The following is a 23,226-nucleotide window of genomic DNA, read 5'->3' on the forward strand; positions in this document are numbered from 1 at the left end:
TTAGTTACAATGAGGAGGGCTATAATCATATGATCCGTGTCCTTACAAAGAGGAGAAATTTGGATACAGAGATAGGCACACAAAAAGAATGCTATGTGAAGATTGCAGCTATGCTAGCACAAGACAAGGAACCACCAGAAGCAAGGAGAGGTTTGGAACAGACAAATCTTTTCCTAGCATTTTCAGGGGGAGCAGGGGCCTGCCCATGCCTTGAACTGGAACTTCCAGCTACAAAACTGAGACAATAATATTTCTGTGGCTAGCCACTCGGTCTGTAGTACTTTGTTATGTCAGCCCTAGCAAACTAATGCAAGGCCTCGTTGTGCTCCCTCCCGAATAAAGCCAGGTCTGAAGAAGCTCGTGCAGACATGCAATTACATCACAGAAAGTCTGGTGTGCCAGGTGAAGATTTTGGACTTGATCCAACTGACAATAGGCATCCACGGAAGGCTTTAAGCAGATTAGTATTAGGTTTATTAAGTTCAAATAAACTTGTAACACATGCCAAACCACTTGCATTCAAGCAGGGTCTAAAGGTTCCTTTATGCCAGAGTTCATTTTTCTTTACACAAACATCTTCTTGCCATCATCAGAAAACGTCGCACACCGGGAAAAGGATGCTTCAAGAAGACACCTGCATTTTCATGTCACAACGAACCAAAATCCCAACGAACTAAAGCACCAAGTGCCCGAGTTTGGTTTGCTTTATGTTAAAGAGGAAATGTTTGCCATCCATGAGCTTTCAATGACCTGTATTCAGAGAATTAAGACTTTGAAACAATTCAGCCTCTTAACGGGTCAGAGACCAACCCCGCAGTAAAAAATCAGGAACTAATCGGGAGACATGCTATTAGCGCCTCCCTTCCTCTTTAAATAGGAACTTGAATCCAAGGAAAATTATCCACTAAGAAACAGTTTTATGCTTTTACTTCCTTTTTAGTAAAATTTTCATTGAAGTATAAGAGCACACATTAAAAAAGTGCAAAGCATGATAAATTCTCACAAAGTAATGAAACCCAACCGATGAGACCAGCACTGTCATCTCGAAACAAGACAGGACCTGACCCCAGCGGGTCCCGCTGCTCCCTTCCAGACACCAGCACCCGAGTGTAAGGACTGTCCTGACTTCAGAACACCGCAGACTGGTTCTGCCTGCTTTTAAAACGCGGAGAAAAGGAACCACATACACAGTATTACACGCTTTTGTGTCCACTCAACCTCATGCTCGATTAACCAGCCTACTTTTAACTTCAGTTTTGATGCAAACTAGATCCCCAGGTTTCATTTGGTTTACTTTGGATTTTTTTCCACCTTAAATTCCATTTCCATCCAAAGAAATTAACACCTCAATCTTCAATGTATAATCAATTCTAGGTTCTAGGTCCTTTTTCAATTCAAGTCACCAATTCTTGACAATAATGCGGAAAATCTGGAAATAAAAAGGAGAAATGTTTATTTCACCTAAGATTTCATAAACCACAAACTTAAAAGTTCTTTGGCCCTGGCTGGTGTTTCTCAGTGGTTAGAGCGACAGCCTGCGAAGGGTCTTGGGTTCGATTCCCAGTCAAGGGCAAGTACCTGGGTTCTGAGTTCATTCCCTGCCCCCAACAGGGGCACGTGTGGAAGGCAACCAGTTGGTGTGTCTCTCTCACATCAATGTTTCTCTCTCCCCGTCCCTTTCCACTCTCTCTGAAAAGAAATGGAAAAAATATCCTCATAACAACAACAAAAGGGTCATTGTCTTTTATATATAAAATTTATCTTCAAGTAAAATGTCACACTTGTTCAAAAAGACATATCAAACTTGAGAATCCTGAATCGTGATTTTCCCCTCTCGTATGTGATAGAGATTTCTGTTATTTTAGGAATCAAATGTCTAGTGTCAAACAAAATCATCAGTTAACATAACGGAATACAAGAAATGGATAATCAAAAGAGAAAACAAAACTGATATGCCAGCCCTGACCGGTTTGGCTCAGTGGATAGAGCGTCGGCCTGCAGACTGAAGGGTCCCAGGTTCGATTCCGGTCAAGGGCATGTACCTGGGTTGCGGGCACATCCCCAGTGGGAGGTGTGCAGGAGGCAGCTGATCGATGTTTCTCTCTCACATCGATGTTTCTAGCTCTCTATCCCCTCTCCCTTCCTCTCTGTAAAATATCAATAAAATGTATTAAAAAAAAAAAAACTGATATGCCAAAATAAAAATGTACCTCCCAATAATTTGAATTTTTTTACTGTTTATCTGATCAGGAATAAAGGAGCCACAGTATCTAACTGAAAATAGTGGATACACTGTTTGTGGGCATGCAAATTGGCACAGCCACTATGGAAAATAGTATGGTGGTTCCTCAAGAAAATATAACTACCATATGATCCCGCAAGCTCCAGTGAGTATAGAGCTGAAGGAAATAAAGTCACTATCTCCAAGAGATATTTGCACCCTGAGTTCATTTTAGCATTATTTACAATAGCCAAGACCTGGAAGCAACCTCAGTGTCCATCAAGGGGAGAATGAATGAAGAAAATATAGTATATATACAATGGAATATATCCTATCTAGTAAAAGAGTAATATGCAAATTAACCCTCACTCCACTACACCCACAAGCCACCTCCACAAGCCACGCCCACCAGCCAATCAGGAGTGAATATGCAAATAAACACAACCAAGATGGCTATAGCCACAGAGAACAGGAGGGAGGCTTGGGTTTCCCCGGCAATGGAGGAAGCCAAGCTTTCTGCCTGCCCTTGCCGGCCTAGGCCTCCACTCAAGGCTACAAAGTTTCAATGATAGAAGATACATAAACCCAAACAGAAATGGCGGCAGCCATGGAGCTGGAAAGAGCAGGAGGCTAGGGTTGCCCCCGACAATGGAGGAAGCCAAGCTTTCTGCCTGCCCTTGCCCACCTAGGCCTCCACTCAAGGCTACAAAGTTTCAATTATAGAAGATACATAAATCCCAATAAAAATGGCTGCCGCCACGGAGCAAGCAGAAGGCTTGGCTCCACTCCAGGCTACAAAGTTTCAATTGTAGAAAATAAATAAACCCCAGATACCAAAGCCTCGGCTTGGGTGGCCAGGGGGCGTGGCCGGCCTGCAAACCACCACAGGCCCCTTGCCCAGGCCACCCCACATCCCAAGGGAACCCCCACCCTGATCCGGGACACCCTTCAGGGCAAACCAACCGGCCCCCACCCGTGCACCAGGCCTCTATCCCATCTAATAAAAGGGTAATATGCAAACTGACCATCACTCCAACACACAAGGTGGCTGCCCCCATGTGGTCAAAGATCCTGCCCCCATGTGGACACAAGATGGCCACCACAAGATGGCCAGCAGGGGAGGGCAGTTGGGAGGAACCAGGCCTGCAAGGGAGGGCAGTTGGAGGGACCAGGCCTGCAAGAGAGGGCAGTTGGGGGCAATCAAGCCTGCAGGGGAGGGCAGTTAGGGGTGACCCAGCTGGAAGAGGAGGGAAGTTGGGGGTGACTGGGTCTGCAGGGAAGGGCAATTGGGGGGGACTCAGGCCTGCAGGGGAGAGCAATTGGGGGGTACCAGGCCTGCAGGGGAGGGCAGTTAGGGGCAAAGAGGCTGGCAGGTGAGCAGTTAGGCATCAATCAGAGGCTGGCAGGGGAGTGGTTAGGGGGTGATCAGGCTGGCAGGCAGAAGCGGTTAGGGGCAATCAGGAAGGCAGGCAGGCGAGCAGTTGGGAGCCAGCAGTCCTGGATTGTGAGAGGGATGTCCAACTGCCTGTTTAGGCCCGATCCTGGTGGGCCTAAACAGGCAATCGGACATCCCTCGTGGGGTCCCAGATTGGAGAGGGTGCAGGCTGGGCTGAGGGACAACCCCCCCCACCCCACCGGTGCATGAATTTCGTGCACTGGGCCTCTAGTAATTAATAATACTGCACTGTGTATTGTACATTTAAAGGTTATGAGTAGATTTTAAAAATTCTCACCACAAAACAAATTGCAACTATGTTAGCTTATGGATGCTTGTGGTAATTATTTTGCAATATATACATATATAAAATCACTACATTGTACATATTAGTGTTATATGTCAATTATATCTCAATAAAGCTGGGGGAGGGGACAGTAGAAAGAAATTAATATGCTACCCACAGCAAGCTTTAGAAATCAGTATGTTATGCTAAAGAAGCCCAAAAGAAAAATTTGACTGCACACAGCTGTGTAATAAATCAATTTGTTACCGTGACAGACATCTCAAAAGTAGAGCAACGGTTGATAGACAACAAAGAAGTCAGATTAGACACAGGGGCAATATATAATAGAGGGCCACAAAGTCTCTGTTTTGTTTTTTATTTTAGAACAAATCAGTTAAATCAATCATTAGGAAATAAATGATTCAAAATAGACTTTCAGATGCATTATTCTAATTTTGACATCATTAATCAGTCAATAGATCTTTGGAAGGTTTTCAGGAATTTCTTTGACAAATATTATGGAATGCACACTATGTGTACACTATTGTCACAGATGCCAGGAATACAATGAAAAGCAAAAACAGCTGCTGCTTTTATGGAGGAGATATTAACCTTAAAACAATAACAGAAAAAAAGTAGAAAAGTATTGTGCTGAAGAAAAGATACATAATGCTATGACAGTCTCTCTGAATGAAATGGGGGTAACCTGGGAGAGGAAAGGCAATGACCCTGGAATAAAAGAGCGGAAGAAAGGATTGGGATGGAGTAAGTGTGCCTGAGTATATGGGTGTTGGGGGGTTTTGGCTCACTAGCCTATGACAAGAGCAAGTACCAAGGCCCTGCAGCCAATAGTAACAAGGGCAGTGTAACCGAATGTCCATTATGCTGAGCTCCTATAAACAAAGTAAAAATAACTACAGAAATAAGGAGCTGGGGCAAAACAAGCTGGTTTTGACATGCATGTGGTTCAACTTCAGCTAGTGACACATTCTAAATAATACCCAATTTGTCAATAAAATCTCATTCTTCTCAGCCCACATAATCTAATGATCGACATGTTCCCCTAGGACAGGGGTCGGGAACATCCAGCCTGCGGGCCTTATCATTTAGTCTGGCCCTGCTAAGGCATTAGGGGTGAGTTAATTAAATGTCTGACCAATACAGCAGGCTAATTTTTTTAAAAATATATTTTATTGATTTTTTACAGAGAAGAAGGGAGAGGGATAGAGAGTTAGAAACATCGATGAGAAACATCGATCAGCTGCTTCCTGCACACCCTCCACTGGGGATGTGCCCGCAACCAAGGTACATGCCCCTGACTGGAATCGAACCTGGGGCCTTTCAGTCCAGTCCACAGGCCGACACTCTATCCACTGAGCCAAGCCGGTTAGGGCAAGCAGGCTAATTTTTAGCTGATAATTTTGTATCGCCCACGAATGATGTCAGAAATATCCATAACCTGTGACAGAGAAAAGGTCCCCCGGCCCTGCCCTAGGCTAAGTAGTATAGTTACACAACAGTCTACTTTTATCCTCATGGTATCACTCACTACTGGGCTCATCCCTAATGACATTCGGAGAGGTGCCTATAATTTACACTTAATCTGAATATTAAAAGCAATTCAGAAGAGTACAAAGCCAAGAGAAAAATCTGTGCTTTATACCCTAAAGAAACAAATGAGCATAAAAGATCTACTGTTCAGCCAAAACCGGTTTGGCTCAGTGGATAGAGCGTCGGCCTGCGGACTCAAGGGTCCCAGGTTCGATTCCGGTCAAGGGCATGTACCTTGGTTGTGGGCACATCCCCAGTAGGGGGCGTGCAGGAGGCAGTTGATCGATGTTTCTTTCTCATCGATGTTTCTAACTCTCTATCCCTCTCCCTTCCTCTCTTCCTCTCTGTAAAAAAATCAATAAAATATATTAAAAAAAAAAAAAGATCTGCTGTTCAACGACTAATAACAGACTGAAGAAATCCCTTATGATGTCCCACAGCGTTCCCACCTAAACATTAAGATACAACTAAACTTAATACTAAATCTCTGCCACGGGGGACGATAACGGTATTTCATCACTAACAAATGGTGCTATTGTAGCACTCTGCACCAAGAATGAAAAGACCAGAAAGGAAGACAAAGGAAAAAAAAATCCAGTCCCATCTGGGAATCTAATCACAATACCCGGCTTCTGATTCTTCAGTTTAGGGAAACCTAAGAATAGGCAATATTTGACAACCCTCCATTTAGAAAGAAACTTTTTAAAGAAGGCAACCAAGTCAGTCAGCTTCTAATGCATCCTCCCAAAAAGAAAAGAAACCACTGAGGAGGTCAAAGACAGTCTCCTTATTACAGAATCAAGCATCCACCGGACCTGGCAGGGTACAGACCCCACACACAGCTCCATCACCCACCCAAGCACAAGGACCCCGGCACAAAGTGGTCATGCTCTGGATGCCCTAGAAAACTTTCAAACCATTTTGGTTTCTACAGATCCTTTATAACCACATATTTAGTCCAAAGAGATGTAGCGATTTCATTTTCACACTTCACAAGGGTCCTCAGTTCTTCCCAAACACCACGTAAATAAGCCCTTAGCAACAGCCCTCTTGTAAACATCAGGCAGGAAGGACTTACTGTCATTCTGTAGAAGGTGCCATATGAACGTGCAACAGTTCTCAAACCAGTTTTCTCAAAACGGGTTTTTCCTGGGGAGACATGCAGAAGAAACGGGGGGCCATAGTCCCATAAGCAGAGAAGAGGGCAGTGGTTTTGTCTTCTGTTTGCTGTTAAAGAGGTTTCCTTAACTGCAGGGCTTCTGAGTCATGAATTATGACACTCTCCTGAGGGGGCACTGTGTGCAGCAATTCCCACACATATTTGCCTATAGACACTGGGGGAAGTACTGTGTCTGCTGATACAGGAATAACGTCCACGGAAAGAGAGGCAGGCATTCAGCACCGCGCCAGGCAGCGATCCAAATGACTGCATTACCACACTGAATTATTATGCATCAAGAGAAAAGGATAACAAGTAAGTTCTTTAAGTCATCATACTATAATCTATAGCTAAAGGAGTTAACACATTCTGTCCATTTCTTATCATCTAGAACTAAATAGCAAGCATTTTGTGGTAACTCTATAAAGAGACAGTCTTCAGTGGCTAAGAAATTCTTACTGTCCAATATCTAAGTCTAAATCAAAGATACTGACAGTACAGAATCTACACATTATTATCACTACACCAGAGCTCTAATCTCTCTACAACCTGAACTTTGGTAATTTAATATTATATAAATATCTCTCTTCTAAGTTAATCATCAACCAAGAAATTGTAGTTGTGAATACAAGTTTATCTGTATAAGTTCTAATATTGATTCTTTTGAAATTCAAAACTAATTCCTAAATGGGAGGTAGGGGGAGAAGGTGGTACTTTCTGTGAGGTTCAAAACAGTTACACCTCAATCTCCTTCCAATCTCCCTTTCCTGGAAAAGCTTCAAACGGGGAGGCTTTTAATCTGTTAATTACAGCTCATATGGAATTCCTGTCATTCCTCAGCACTATAAGTCATTCAAACAAAATGATTTTTAGCTGGTTTTACTGACTTCTGTAAAGCAAGTATCTTAATACACACAATATTTCAAATGGAAAAACACGTTTTGCTGGTGCCCAACAGGTTCTGAATCACTTGTTTCTCTGCATCTTATCTGAAACCTAAGTCTGTCTCTTCTCCCAACAATGCTATAAACCTCAGTACACCTAATGAACATAGCATATTGTCTGAACAACAGAGCAGGTTACTTGGCTTCAGCTATTATCATTGATTAGAGACCCTGAAGCTCTCTCAGTTCTTTAGAAAAGGTTAGCAGAAGAAACAAACCTCGATCAAAGGCCATTAAAAATACCTCCCTAGCTTCTGGCCACTCTGTAGCCGATGGAAAATGTCCTGTTTCCGAGAATCTTAAGGTTTACTTGTCCCACCAGTCACTGCACCCTAATTTGTGTGAAGAAGTCAGAAGAAAACCACGGAGCAGATGAAGGGGAGAAGCAGCAACACGAGAAAACGGAGAGAACTGCCAAGCGCACAAACTGGGAGAGAGCCCGTGCTGAGGCCCACACGAGCCAGAACAAGAGCGAGCACATCCAGCCGGCCAGAGTGGGTCGGCGTGCTCCCTGCCTTCAGTTTGTCCACCCAAACTGCCACTGCCCCTCTGGGTTCCACACCTGCTTTACCAGGTGCAACGCACCTGACAGCCGATGCCATCTCCCCTCCACAAACACGGTAAAGACCCACACGTAACGCTCCTCACCTCCTGGTCTGTAAACAACATCGTCCTCCGTGATGTAAGAGGTTATCTCGCCAGTGTCTGTCCTTTCATAGCGAGATTTTTTTTTCGGTGGCTTCTTTTTGTTCTTCTTCGTGGATTCCTCTGTGGTGGCACTATTGTTGTCATTGTCCTCATCTTCGCTGTGATCACTCTCAGCATAATTTTTGGCTCCTCCTTCCAAGGTACAGCTCCTGCGTGGCCTTGAATTCTCACTCTCTCTTACTTTGTCTCTTTTGTCTCTCTCTCGGTCCCGATCTCGGTCCCGGTCCTTCTCTTTGTCTTTGTCTTTGTCTTTGTCAGCTGTCATGATTCGCCACGTGCCTTCTTCTGTCCTCTCACGGCTAGGCCTCCGTGAAAGGTAGACAGTAAGCCTGGGCTTCAGTCTTCTGAATTTCTCACTCAATTCCAGGGAAAATCCAACCACTCCAACAACCCCAACGTTTCAAAAATGCTAGGAGGAAAAGAAGAGAGAAATTGATTTTACTTTATCACTTCCTCGTATTTTTTCGCTAAAATGTCTTTTTTTTTAATATATTTTTATTGATTTTGATCGGCTGCCTCCTGCACACCCCCTACTGGGGATCCAGCCTGCAACCCAGGCATGTGCCCTTGACCGGAATCGAACCTGGGATCCTTCAGTCTGCAGGCCAATGCTCTATCCACTGAGCCAAACCAGCTAGGGCTACCTGAAATGTCTTGTTAAATAAATCTCTTACTCATACTTTATCCCTAAAAACTTCTCATGGGCCATAGGGGGGGGAAAAAGTACAAGTGAAAAAAAATTTAATTACATATAGTTTTGGCCTCAGCTGGCATATGGTTTGGGGTTTTCTACAACAGCAATAAAGAAAAATGTCTGAATGTATAAGATGAACTATACTTTCTAGATACCAATTGTTTTTCCCTTTTTAAGGAAAAAGCATACCTTAGTAGGCAACATATAATGGGTACAATTATATCAAAGGCACTTCATAGCCACCAAATTAATTCAAAAGGGAAAGAACCTATAGTGAAAATTATTTCCACCCAAAAAAACAAAATTTGGAGAGCCTTAGAAAATGTCCAAGGTGTTACAAACTTCTGATGCCTCTTTCTATCCACTTCTCCAAATTTCCAGATATCCTCCCAACAATAAACATAAGATTTCCAGAGTACCTTCCAACAACAACAAACGTAAGAGTTGACTCAAGTAAAATGACTTCAAAGCAAGATTCCTTTGCCTTCTATTACAACTGTTCACATCTTCTAAGTCTACTGTTCTAGTTATTCTCCAAGAAAAACTGTATCTCTGAAGATATATTATCTCTGCCTTCACCAAACATAACAGCTCCCAAAAATAACCTTCATTGGGGATTATCAGATGGTTATTACATTCTTCCAAATTCCCACTATTAATAGCTTTCCTAATAAACTCCTCCCTAAAACTAAACCCAACAAGAAAAGTGCGAAGTTAAGGATTTTTTAAAATAAGAGTAAATACCAAACTTCAACCCAACACAATTCTAATAAAAATTTCATAGGAGGGAAAAAAAATGTTTTGTTTACTGGTACAAGTCAGTTTGGAACAGACATAATAACCAGTAATTTATCTTTTGCAACCTTTTATCATCTTCCCCAATATCTTATCTAATGTGTTCAACAATCTGTACCAGACATTATCTATGTGCCAGGTGTTAGGAACTAAAGATACAATGAGGGGAAAGCTCAGAATCCTTGCCTTCACTGCTCTATTGGGGAAAAAAAAAAAAAAAAAGGAGACAACTGATCAATATGAGAACCATCTGTTTCTCATGTTATTGGGGCCAGATAAAAAAAAAAACATATGCAAACAAAAGATTGGTCCTCTTTACTTTGACAACACCAAAGCCATTTGCAATTATATGCTCAGAAGCAGAGAAAATTCTCATTGGTCATGTCAAAAATCATAAAAATTATCATATACTTTTATCAGGGGTCAAACCTAGTACCAGAAAAAACATCCCTTTAAAAGCACTTCAAATACCCTTTGGCATTCAGGAAAATAAAAATGTCAACCACCACCTTTGGGAGACGGACCAATGAAGCAGTAATGCTGACAATCTATGAGCAAAGTCAGACAGATGAAACATGTAGCACAAACCAAGATTACCTCCCTCTACACAGGAAATATGCTTTCAGACAGGATTTCAAATTTTTAAATATATTTCAAGAAAAATTATTCTAGTGCCTGCAAAACTTCTGCCTAGATCAGTGGTCGGCAAACTGCGGCTCGCGAGCCGCTGTTTGCCGCTCTGTTGACTAATGAGTTTGCCGACCACTGGCCTAGATAAATCATCTATTAAACAGACAGTAATAAACTCCCAAATCCCTGTAAACCACTGGTGATAGCAACTGAAAATCCAGAAACATATGATTTTCTCTATCAGGCTTAATAAATTCAGAGCATGAACAGGCCAATCATGCAAGAAAGAAAACTATCAGCTGACACCAGTGTAAAACATCCCTCTGACATTGAAAAGGTACCCAGGTCTACCGGCAGTCCAAAAAGAACAAGGAGCTTAGGCTGAAAACCTCTCGGATGCAATACAGACTTCTGATAAATTTAAGAAAAAGATCACTCTCCCTAGGGTACATAAGATAACTGCTCCAGAAAATTTTGTAAAAATGTTGTTTTAGCGCTCAAAAAGAAAGAAATCCAAATTTGTACTCAACAGTACTCCCTACAAAATAATATACTGTTTCTATTTACAAAGAAATCACAGTCATTTCTGCCAAGAGTCAGAAAGAAAAATTTAAGAAACAATAGAGAAGGTGTCAACAAAATGTGTCTCCCCAACTTCCAGATAACTAAGAACAGTGGGGTTCCAAAGCAAAAGGGAATCCAATTACCATTTACATTTGCCTCTAATATATAGCTCAGTGAGGATATAATTATTTCCCTCTACATTTCCTATAGCATTACCATTTTTTCTGAGCCTCATTATACAATGACCAACATACAATATTAATGTGACATTTGAAAAAAGGGACCCAGAGAGGAGCCAGATGGCACTGAGAAAGGCAGTTATCACTTCAATTTACTAGAAATGATCTACAAAGTAGACAATTCAACAGCATCTTTCTAACAACTAGGAGCTTACAGATCCCTACCATAATCCCATTTGATCCTTTCTCTCAACAACTCAATAAACCGAACCAAGCAGAAGTCACCATGCCCACTTTACAGACCACAGAAGGAAAACTAAGAAGATCCGATCTGCACTCACCACACAGCCAATGGAAGGTTCTAAGACAGGTCTTCTAAAGGTGAACCGCATCTGCCCGATTCCTCCCTGCTGCTCAGGCTATAACCTGTACTGCCACGGTCATTAGCGCTTCACAGGTGCCAACTTTCCCCACATGTATCCATGCTGATCATTTGAACGGACAGATTTAGAAAAAACACTCACTTTGCCCTCTCCTCCCAAGAAAGAAAACAGTTTTCTCCCACATTCTGGGGAAAGAAAATGTAATGACTTTAGCTCTGGAAAGGGAAATGTCACTCTAATACTTGTACTCACTGGATAAGAAACAGTCATTTCATAAACAGCAACCTGCGGCAGGGAATACATCAAACTATGCCAGAGAATCACTGAAATGTGGGGTCAGCAGATCTGAAAACCCCTGAAGAGGGAAGACTGGGTTTTATCTGAAACTGCTGTGGTGCCGAGAATCATTCTTCCATGGAAAAATAAATGGATTGTGAAGTTCCTCCACCTGACAAAATTCAACCTCGGAAGCAAATGGCTGTGCGTGCCCTCCAATGGCTCTCTACACTTAGGGTTAAGGAGTATGTAAACGCAACCAATCCTGAGTCTATATGCTCATTCCCAGAACATGTGTCTGACTGAAAGTACCTAAATAACCAAGATGGACTGAGCCAGCCAAATCCAGAGAGTGGCCTTTGTGGTACCAAAACGGCAGCACAGAAGGAATGCCCCTTAATCAGAAGCGGGTTCACGCTTACAGGAAGTAGCACTTCCTCAACTCCCGGAGTCACTTCGGGGGTAAACTGGGAGAACTAAGATTGGTGGGCTCTGACAAATAACTTAATTTCTTCCCGAAAGACATCATAACAAAACACAGGACCTGCAAAAGGTGGAAGTACCCGAAACAGCAAATCTCTAGGTTACAATGAACAACTTAAAATCAAATAACAAAAATACATAATCTTTTTATTTGAAGTAGGCGTAAGGAATTACCGAAGATGAGGTGCTGAAGGAAATTTTAAAAATAAAAATACAAAGTCCTCCCTTTCTTTAAAGAACACGCACTCATTAATACAAGCAACTGCCTTCCCACACCGTTGAAGGTGAAGTTTTTGCCATCACATGCAGAATTTTTTACTTTTTGCACATTGCCTACAGTTGTGTCTCTTCTACGCAGTGGATGAAGGAAACCAGGGCTTCTCAACTATGGTGCAAGGAACATTCTGGACCAAATTGGGGTGGGGGTGGGGCGGCGCCTGCCCTGTGTATTATCCTTGTTCTCTCTCCATGTAAATTTAGTAGCTCAACCCGCTCGCTCCCATCAGGACAACCGAATAACATCTTCAAACACTGCCACATACCCTCTGGGGAGCAAAAGTGCTCACAGTTGAGAACCAGAACTTTAAACAAAATCATCTATCACAGGGATTTCAAAGGGCTGAGCATCTGTGTTTATTCAAAACTGTGCTTGACCAATATGGAATCCAGAAAGCTAACACCATTACAAAAATAATGTAGCGTGTTCTTTGTTCTCTGAAATAAACTGGACTAATTAAAAAACACTGCCTGACATAGTAATTACACAGATGTATGAAGCTGAATTTGGAACACAGATGTAAATATCCTGAAAATCTGGATGCTTCCTGGCAAGCCCTGAAGGTGGAATTACTCACTGGTGACCTGCTCTGGTCATGGCCAAGTGGAAGCTTCTGTTATCACAAAGCTGAAGAGAAAACCTGGTGTCCGCAATGCCACAGACAAGGGAAACGACAAGCCTATGAACCAAACCCCTCATGTGAAAGGGGATAGAATTCCTAATCTGACTCCCCCAAAATAGGGCCGTAAATAGAAAACCAAGAGTAGGAAAAAAATAAATACAAAAACCAAACAGATGGATAAATAAAAGATGTATATCCATAGAATAAAATACCATTCAGCAATAAAAAGAAAGAAAATACTGATGTTACAACCTGGCTGGAACTGGAAAAGTGCTACGTGAAAAAAGCCAGCCACAAAAGACCACATACTGGATGATTCCATCTATATTAAATGGCCAGCAAAGACAAATCCAGAGAGACAGGAAGCAGATCGGTAGTTGCCTGGAGGTGGAGGGGGCGGCCGGGGAGTGACTGCTATGGTTATGGGGTTTCTTTGGGGGATGATAAAAATGTTGTAGTACTGCTGTGGTGGTGGTGGTGGTGGTAGCTGCACGTATCTGTGAATATACTAAAAGCCATTAACTTGTACACTTTACATGGGTAAATTATATAATATGTGAATTACATTTCAATAATGCTGTCAAAAAATATACAAAGCCCAGCCAGCGTGGCTCAGTGGTTGATCAACCTATGAAGCAGGAAGTCATGACTCGATTCCCGGTCAAGGCACATGCCCAGGTTGAGGGCTCGATCCCCAGCGGGGGGCATGCAGGTGGCAGTCAATCGATGATTCTCATCATTGATGTTTCTATCTCCCTCTCCCTCTGCCTCCCTCTCTGAAATCAATAAAAAATAAACACACACACACACACACACACACACACACACACACACACAGCAACACTACAAACTAATCAGAAAAAGCACAAGCTTTGCTACAGCTAAAAAAATAAAAAGCATCTGGCTATAAACTTCACAAGGATGAGCTCTCTCTCTCTCTGCCATTGAGAAAAAACCCTTCTAAAGCTATAAAAAGCAGAGTTAACTAAACACAGAGAAGTTTTATTTCCATCTTTAATGTACAGGAATACCTGGTCAGGCTTACTACCTCTGCACAACATGTTCAACAGTAAGTTGGACAGGGTTTCTTTCAGTTTACAGAGCTTCATTATTAAAGTAATTTAAAACCACGGCCCATTAGCTCTGACCACTTGATGAATGGAAAGGAGACTGACTTTTACACGTAAGACAATTACACTTCATACATATATGAAAAACCAAAAGCATCCATAAAGTACTTCTTATCCACAGGCACAAGGAACATCAGGGGAAAACAGAACCATAAAACTCACTGGAGCAGTCCTTCTAAAAACACTTAGAATCTGAGTCAGACGAAAAGGAAAGGTGGCTCTGACTAAAAGGAAAAGTCTAAGCGAACTCCATGTGCCATTAGCCACGTCTGAGCTGTTCTAACTGGGTGTGACCCAATGTCTCACCCTGACATCTCTGCCAACCTGTGTCATTCCAAGAGAAAAGCAGAAGAGTCAATGGAACTATTCAATGCCACATGCCAGCAACTAGTGAGTAACGGGGGTGTAGGGGAGGAGGGTTCCCAGGACCTGGACCATAACGTTGGAGTGGAAACCCTACATCATCAACATCAATGTCCAGAGCATAGTCCCTGTCGATTCTTGCATAAGTTCAGCAAATATTTACTGAGCACCTACTAGGTGCCAAGCACTGCCCTAGGAGCTGAAGACACATGCATGATCAGAATACACAGTCTCTACCCTTAGAGCAGTGGTCGCCAATCGGTGGTCCGTGGACCACTGGCGGTCCGTGAGGTCCGAAAGGTTGGCGACTGCTGCCTTAGAGAGCTTACAGGTGAGTAGAGGAGGGAGGAGATAGTAAACAAGTAAAGACACAGTACCAGCATATTAGCTGGTGGTCAGTGCTATGGAGAAAAATTAAGCTGCACAAAGGGGATGCAAGGGTTGTTAACTTACATAAGGTAATCAGTGACAAGGGATCATTTAACCTAGAGGAAGTAAGGGAGCACGTTGTATGGTTATCTAGGGGAAAGCATTCCCGAGAGGAAAAGCAAGTACGAAAGCCGGAGACATAAGCATGCCTGGCATATCCAGACAGCCAAGGGCAGCAGCGGTAATGGCGAAGAAGGAAGTCCGAAATAAGCAGGTAGCATGGGAGCACTTACTGAAATAACAGAAAAGCCAGTGGAGGGGTTTGAACTGAGAATTAAGACAGACCCCCTCTTGGGGCTGTGGGGTTAGGAAATTACTGGTTCAGGCAAGGCAGTGGTTATGCAGTGCTAACTAGTAGTCGTCAGATTGTGGATCAGTTCCACAAACAGAGCCATGGGAATCTGTTGTCATTAACAGGGAGACAAAGAGGAGGGTCAAAGAGGCCAAGATTCGGGCCTGAGCAGCTGGAAGGGCAGAGCTGCCATTTACGGATATGAGGGGAGAAGGAAAAGGAATTCTGCTGGGAACATGTTAGTTTGAACTGAGATGCCTAGAAAGCCAAGCAGAGGTACATGAATGGGTTGAGAGGTCAGAAAACTCTGGGCTAGAGAGAGAAATCTAGGAGTCCTCACCATATAAACAGTACCGACAACCAGGAGCCTGGATGGTAGAGAAACAAGTGGGGATGAAATGGTCAAGGTGGCAAGAGTACACTTTGAAGCAAATAAGGTATTATGGACAGGCCAGAGAAGTTTGTTCACAGCCAGTGAAGCTCAGGGGAAAGACTGTATCAGTACTGGGATAAAAACAACACACTGTTTCATTCACAGAGAAGCCCTCTGCCTGTGTAAGTTTCTCATAGACAAATTCCACATTAATGTTACCAAATGCTGCACTTAATAAAATCCAGGCAGCTACAGTCTTGGCTGGTTTCCAATCTAGGAAGACACATACTGGTAAGATAGAAACACCCCTCTCCCCCACCACCTCCAAACCTCAAAAGGAAATACACCAGCTGTCCAAATAAAGACGAGGGATGGGGAAGGCCATTTGAAAGCTTACCTTGCAAATTAGTAGAGTAACTAGATTTTAAAAATAGCTTTCCTAGGTAACATTTTGGAGGCCCTAAACTGAACATTGTAAGGTTTACATGAAAGGAGAGAAAGAAAACGTAACCAAGTATATGAATTCAAAACAAAAGCTCAATTCCAGAAAAATGGGATTTTAAAGGTTCACTAGTGATGTTTTATTTGGTGTCATAATTTGAATCCTAAAGAAGAATTAATAAAATAGAGGGGAGGGAGAGCATATTGTTTTTAAAACCTTGATATTAAAAGTTTTAAATGGATTCAAAAATCTATGTGCATTATCAAGAAATTATATTTATCAATTAAAAAGGGGGACAGTGGCTAGATTTAAAAAATAATCATATTCTGGAGATATAATTTAAAGCTATCAAAATACCAAATTCTGGCTCATAAGAAAGATGTTCCCAACTAGAGAAAAATGCAATATTCTTCTATCATTTGCCACCTCCTCCTGTATGAACAAATTTTTTCCACTAATGGTGATCTTCAAGAATTTGATATGTTCATCAAAAAGTCTTCATCAGAAATTGCATGTAGTCATTTTCCATGTTTAGTTTACAGAAGCACCCTCAAATTTTCCATTAGAAAATTTGAAGACATTACATTAGATATTTTAGGCAAATTCATTGTTTATCCTCTTCCCTCGCTGTATTTCTTGTCTTACCTTATTAGAGAATACATAATGAGATTTTCACAAAGTACCATATGAGCACTACCAAAACGTCCGATGTACCCGTATGCTATACAAATATCACGTCCCACATGTGGAGCGACGGGAAGCATGAACTCCAGGTGGTCTCTGCCAGGGCACTCATGCTCCCTAGTTGACTGTTTTAGATTCCCTGTACTTGTTGGCACCAAATGGCTGATTCCATTAACAGTCAGAGTAGGGAGAGCCATAAAAGGAGGGGCGGGGGTCATACCCAGTAAGAAAGTCTGGACTTCAAAATAAGGGTTCTTACATATAATTATCTAGCTGCTAATAGTCATCAGCAATGAAAGCAGCATTACTCACTTTTTCTCAGGACTAAAGTCTCTCCAGGACCAGGAATGGCACTCAAGACTGCCAAGAGCTGTCAAGTGACATATGATACATACAGCATGAAGCGGAAAACACAACAGCCAAATTTGTAGGCTTAACTAATAAGCTACACAAACACTTTCCATTTTGGAACTTGAAAGTGAGGAAATTGTAAGTGGGAAGACAGAAACTATGAAATGAAACATGGGACAGCATAGACCTATAGAATGTCATCTAAAGTTCCCACGGCAGGTGTCAGCTTCACATATACCTGGCTTCTGGTCCCACTATGTTAACCCTATTGTACTTCAGTCATTTTTAGAGCCCTCTCACAAAATAAAAATAGCTCTTAAGAATATGCCAGTACCCTTCTAACATGTGTTTACACAAAAAATCTTTAATATCATTTGCTCAAGGTAAAACACCAATTCTATCTACTTAAAAAAAGAAGTTTAATCCTATATAATAAAGAGGTAATATGTAAATTGACCCTCACACCCTCACAAGATGGCTGCCTACAACCAGGCCGGCAGGGGGTTAGGGAGGGACGACCAAATAGCAGGCTGCATGGGGCAACCAGGCCGGCAGGGGGGCAGTTGGGGGCAACCAGGCTAGCAGGGGGGGGAGCAACTATGCAAGCAAGGGTGGGTGCAGTTGGAGGCAACCAGGCCGGCAATGGGGGGCAGTTGGGGGGCGATTAGGTTGGCAGGGGGCGCAGTGAGGGGCGACCAGGCCAGCGGGGGGGGGGGGGGGGGGGGCGGTGCTGTTGGGGGCAACCAGGCCAGCAGGGGGGGGGGGCAGTTGGGAGCCATTAGGCTTCAGGGGGGGAAGTGAGGGACAACTAGGCTGGCAGGGGGTGGGGGCAGTTGGGGGTGATCAGGCCAGCAGAGGGGGCAGTAAGGGATGACCAGGCTGGCAGGAGAGGGCAGTTAGAAGCGACCAGGCCGGCAGGGAGAGGGAAGTTGGGGGCGAACTGGCTGGCAGGCAGGTGAGCGATTAGGAGCTAGCAGTCCAGGATTGTAAGAGGGATGTCTGACTGCCGATTTAGGCCCAATGCCCAATATAAAAGCAACTAAACTAAACAGAGGGGTCCCGGATTGGAGAGGGTGCAGCCTGGGCTGAGGGGAACCCCCCCTCCGTGTACGAATTTCATGCACCGGGCCTCTAGTATGTATGTATATATATATATATATATATATATATATATATATTCAGCAATAAGCAGAATAAACTCATATGGAGGGCAGAATGTTCTTTTACATTTTCACCCTCTTGATAAGAGAAACAGCCATACATTCAAGAATAAAATAGTCCCTGTTATTACAGAGGAGCTTACTTGGTTTATTATAGCAAGCTTTAGAGGATGATATAATGGTCCCATATCACAGATAATATATCCCAGTCCTGCTCAGCATGGAACATTCTCTAATGAAAATATCATTTACCTCTGGTACCAGGTCCACCTGAGAATGAGAAGAGAATACCATCAGGTCTACATCAGGGGTCTCTAATATAGACATGGCACCGCTCTACAGCAAGTGTCTATCAAGATCTTGGAAAGAAGATCATTCCTGAGAAATCATTAATTTGTGAAATATGTGCCAAAATAAGAAAAACTAACTATCGTGTTTCTTTAAAGAATCATGTGAGAAAGCTTAATGCTATAGTATATAGTAAAACATACCCAAGTGAAATCTATAGCATTACAGTTTAAAACACAAATTTTATTCAATATTTGCAAAGTTGCAGCTTTTTCCAATAAACCTCATCTTGACATTTATAAATTATGAACAAAGCCCTATACCACTAGACTAAAGGAGATCATTTTGATTTAAAGACCTGAACATTATCAACAGAAGGAAATACAGGGAGGGGGGAAAGAAAAGCTATGTCTTCAGAATTTTTCAAAATAAGCTTTTTAAAATATGAAAGCAACTAAACAGAATCACACCCATGAACAATAACTGTGTTAACACTGAGCAGGACTGAAGGAGGTAGAGACTGCATTTCTTCCAGAAGCAAGTAAATCTACTAACAAGACTTGTATTGGTGGAGAAACCAAGATGGCGGCATAGGTAAACACCTAAACTGCTGCCTCGCACAACAATTTCAAAACTACAACTAAAAGACAGAACGGACACCATCCAGAACCACAGGAAAGCAGGCTGAGTGAAAATTCTACAACTAGAAGGAAGGAGAAAAGCTCACAGAGAATTGGAGGTACGGCAAAGGGGCTTTGTGCGCGCAGAGAGGAAGGGCGGCTGAGAGCTTGGCTGACTTCCTCTGGCGGAAGGGGGAAGGAAGCCTCGGACCGAGAGCTGGGAAAGGCAGAAGTCTGAAGGCGCACACGGGCCAGTGCGCACAAAGGCTGCGGAGGTAGCCATAGGCTTTCCCTAGTGAAAGGGAGTCAGAGGATCCTGACTGAGCCCCAGTTCTGACTGCAGTGAACCCCGGTTCCAGGCGAGCCCCTGGGGACCCACGCTCTTGTAGGGGGAGTCTGGACTCTCGGGCGGAGACTCAGGAGCCGGGGAAGGCGGAGGACTGAAAGTGCGCACACGCGCCGCGACGATGCGCACAAAGGCTGCGGGGGTTGCCACAGGCTTTCCCTAGTGGAGGGGAGTCAGAGGATTCTGACTGCACCGAGCCCCAGTTCTGACTGCAGTGAACCCCAGTTCCAGGCGAGCCCCTGGGGACCCACGCTCTTGTGGGGGGAGTCTGGACTCTCAGGCGGAGACTCGAGCTGGGGAAGGCGGAGGACTGAAAGCGCACATGCGCGCAGGGGCGGGGCTGACAGGAAGCCAAGACTGAGACTCCACCCCATCCAAGCTGAGCACAGAGGCTATTGCAATTTGGCAAGTCTAATCCTCTAAGGCTGTCTCCAGCACCGGGCTTCTCCCAGCATAGACACAGCTGATCCTTACAGCCAACTGGCCCGGAGGTCAATTCTTCCCAGTGATACCAACAACAATAAAGACTTAATTACAACAAGGCTGTACACACAGTCCACAAAGGGGTGCACCAAGAGTGTCCACCTCAGGTTAACTGGGGAAGCAGACCCACTGGGCCATATTGGAAACCTAGCACAAATATCTACCTTACCAACTCAGGGATCCAGTGAAAATGCGGGGTCAAAGAATCAGATCACAAACGAAAGAAATGGAGGAAAACAAACGACTGGATATAGAATTCAAAACCACCGTTATAAGACTCTTTAAGAGTATCCTAGAAAAGGCCGATAAATATAACGAGACCCTCGAAGATATGAAAAAGGACCAACTAGAAATTAAACATACACTGACTGAAATAAAAAATATTATACAGAGACCCAGAAACAGAATAGAGGAACACAAGAATCAAGTCAAAGAATTGAAATACAAAGAAGCAAAAAACACTCAACCGAAAAAGCAAAAAGCAAAAAAAAAAATCCAAAAAGTCGAAGATAATGTAAGAAGACTCTGGGACAACTTCAAGCGTACCAACATCAGAATTATGGGGGTGCCAGAAGAAGAGAGAGAGCAAGATACTGAAAACCTATTTGAAGAAATAATGACCGAAAACTTCCCCCACCTGGTGAAAGAAATAGACTTACAAGTCCAGGAAGCCCACAGAACCCCAAACAAAAGGAATCCAAAGAGGACCACACCAAGACACATCATAATTAAAATGCCAAGAGCAAAAGACAAAGAGAGAATATTAAAAGCAGCAAGAGAAAAACAGTTAATTACCTACAAGGGAGCACCCATACGACTGTCAGCTGACTTCTCAACAGAAACTATGCAGGCCAGACGGGAGTGGCAAGAAATTTTCAATGTGATGAATAGCAAGAACCTACAACCAAGATTACTCTACCCAGCAAAGCTATCATTCAGAATTGAAGGGCAGATAAAGAGCTTCACAGATAAGAAAAAGCTGAAGGAGTTCATCACCACCAAACCAGTACTATATGAAATGCTGAAAGGTATTCTTAAAGAAGAGGAAGAAGAAAAAAGTAAAGAGAAAAAATTATGAACAACAAATACATATCTATCAACAAGCCAACCTAAAAATCAAGTGAATTAAAAACCTGAGGAGCAGAATAATCTGGTGAATATAATAGAATCAGGGGCATAGAAAGGGAGTGGGCTGATAATTCTCAGGGGGAAAGGGGTATGGGGGGGTTCATGAAGAGAATGGACAAAAATCATACACCTATGGATGAGGACAGTGGGGGGGAGGTAAGGGCAGAAGGTGGGGTGGGAAAGGGGTGGAGGGGAGCTATGGGGGGAAAAAGGAGAAATAATTGTAATAATCTGAATAAAGATTTATTTAAAAAAAAAAAAAAAGACTTGTATTGGTCATGTGTTGGCAGGCTTAATCAATACCACACAGGTATTCTTTTCTAATCTTTCACCTCATATAGTGGAATATGAAAGGATGGTAGAGCAATTGCCAGATTAAATAAGGTCTTATCCCTACAGTTCAAAGTCAAGTTCCCTTGACAGATTTTCTCTGTTTTATTGTCAAGAAAAAATTAAACCTACAAGCAAAACGCTCATTCCATACTGCACAACCACAAAAATATTGGAAGCTCAGTTTATTGACCAATGTAAACGTGTACTGAAGAGCTCTTCTCTCTACTGACCTTTACGAACACCTGGAAAATGCAAGCAAGGCAATATTCAACCTCAAGAACATAAATCTCAAAAGCAACTGGCAAATGCAACCTGGAAGGCTGACATGTAAATGGAGCCCGGGGTACCACAGCATTTCCAAAAGACACCTGCTTTCTCACTTCAGAAAACAGAGGAGTTTCTTCTCCAGTGTTTTCAGTGGAACAACTGCCACTTCTGATTAAAGTTAATTTGGTGCAATCTATGGGACCTGGGGTTCTGCACAGCTTCCTTTCTTTACACTCCTCCCTGCTCTATCTTACAACCTGCAAACTGACTAACAATATGATTAACTACCTAGAGACATGTGTGTCATTTTCAGCAACTGGTAATTTACAGTTTTATTTTGTTGTTGTTTTTAACCAGCTGGATATGATGTGTTGCTTCTTCCCTATAAGACTGTCACTTTTGATATTTTTTAAACAAATGATATAATATGAACAGGTAAGAAGCATTTTTTAGAATATTACAGAAATTTAGAATTGTGTAGAAAAGGCCTGATAGTAAAAGGCAGCTCTTCTCACTATGAAAAACCCATGAGGTCCCCAATAGATTTTTAAGCACCCTGAGATGCCCCATTACCACATCCGCAACTAACCCTACCCTTAAGATCAAAAACAGCAGGGTACATGTTTGTGGGTGATCCTGTTAACCTCCCACAAAGTGCAGGCTTGGGAATCAACCAGATGGGAACCAAAGAGAACTGAAGAAGATGTCAGGGCTTCTATCCCTAGTTTCTACAAGGGGGGGGGGGGGGGGGGGCGGGGGCATGTGTTTGGCGGGTGATACACATAATTGAACGGACAGGAGATTTTTAAGTAGCTATACAGACTGAGTTAGCTACTAGGCAGCTGGAAATACAGAATGACACTCAGGAAAAAGACCAAGGCAAGAACATGGACTTGGGAGTCATCAACACATATAAGAGACACTAAACGAGATGACACAGGAAAAAGCATTAGATGAAGAGTACAGGGAAAAATGTAAACACCATAGCATTTTCCAAGCCATATTCCTTTAAAAAAACAAAACACAAAACCTCTGTGTAAAGTAAGTGTAGGACACATTGCTTACAAATACTCTTAAAGTTTATAATCATTGTCACCTTAAAGGGTCTAAGAAACCTGTGGGTAAGAAAACTGTTCAAGTTATTATCAACAGAATCAAATACTCACAACACACTGCCCAGAGTAATTCATCTTCACATTACAAAACTTACCATGATCAATGCTAACTCTCATCCTTCCTTAGCACAGCATGCGAGTTTTGGACAAGAATAACAGAAATTCTACAACCTAACTAGTCTCAGAAGTCCCTGGTGGGAATCTGACTACCCAAA

General features: G+C 42.7%; 1 protein-coding gene across 4 annotated transcripts in view; it reads right to left on the reverse strand.

The window, feature by feature from the left end:
• The window catches only part of RERE (arginine-glutamic acid dipeptide repeats), a 400,567-nt gene that overhangs the window by 249,375 nt on the left and 127,966 nt on the right, over window positions 1–23,226 (reverse strand). For all 4 annotated transcript variants that reach the window (XM_080658269.1, XM_080658266.1, XM_080658268.1 and 1 more), the window contains exon 2: window positions 8,245–8,713. In XM_080658269.1, the coding sequence (XP_080514395.1) occupies window positions 8,245–8,569 (325 nt within the window). In that variant the 5' untranslated portion in view covers window positions 8,570–8,713. The remainder of the gene's footprint in view (window positions 1–8,244; window positions 8,714–23,226) is intronic.

The sequence above is a fragment of the Plecotus auritus genome, assembly GCF_963455305.1.
Source record: "Plecotus auritus genome assembly, chromosome: 2".
NCBI lineage: Eukaryota > Metazoa > Chordata > Mammalia > Chiroptera > Vespertilionidae > Plecotus > Plecotus auritus.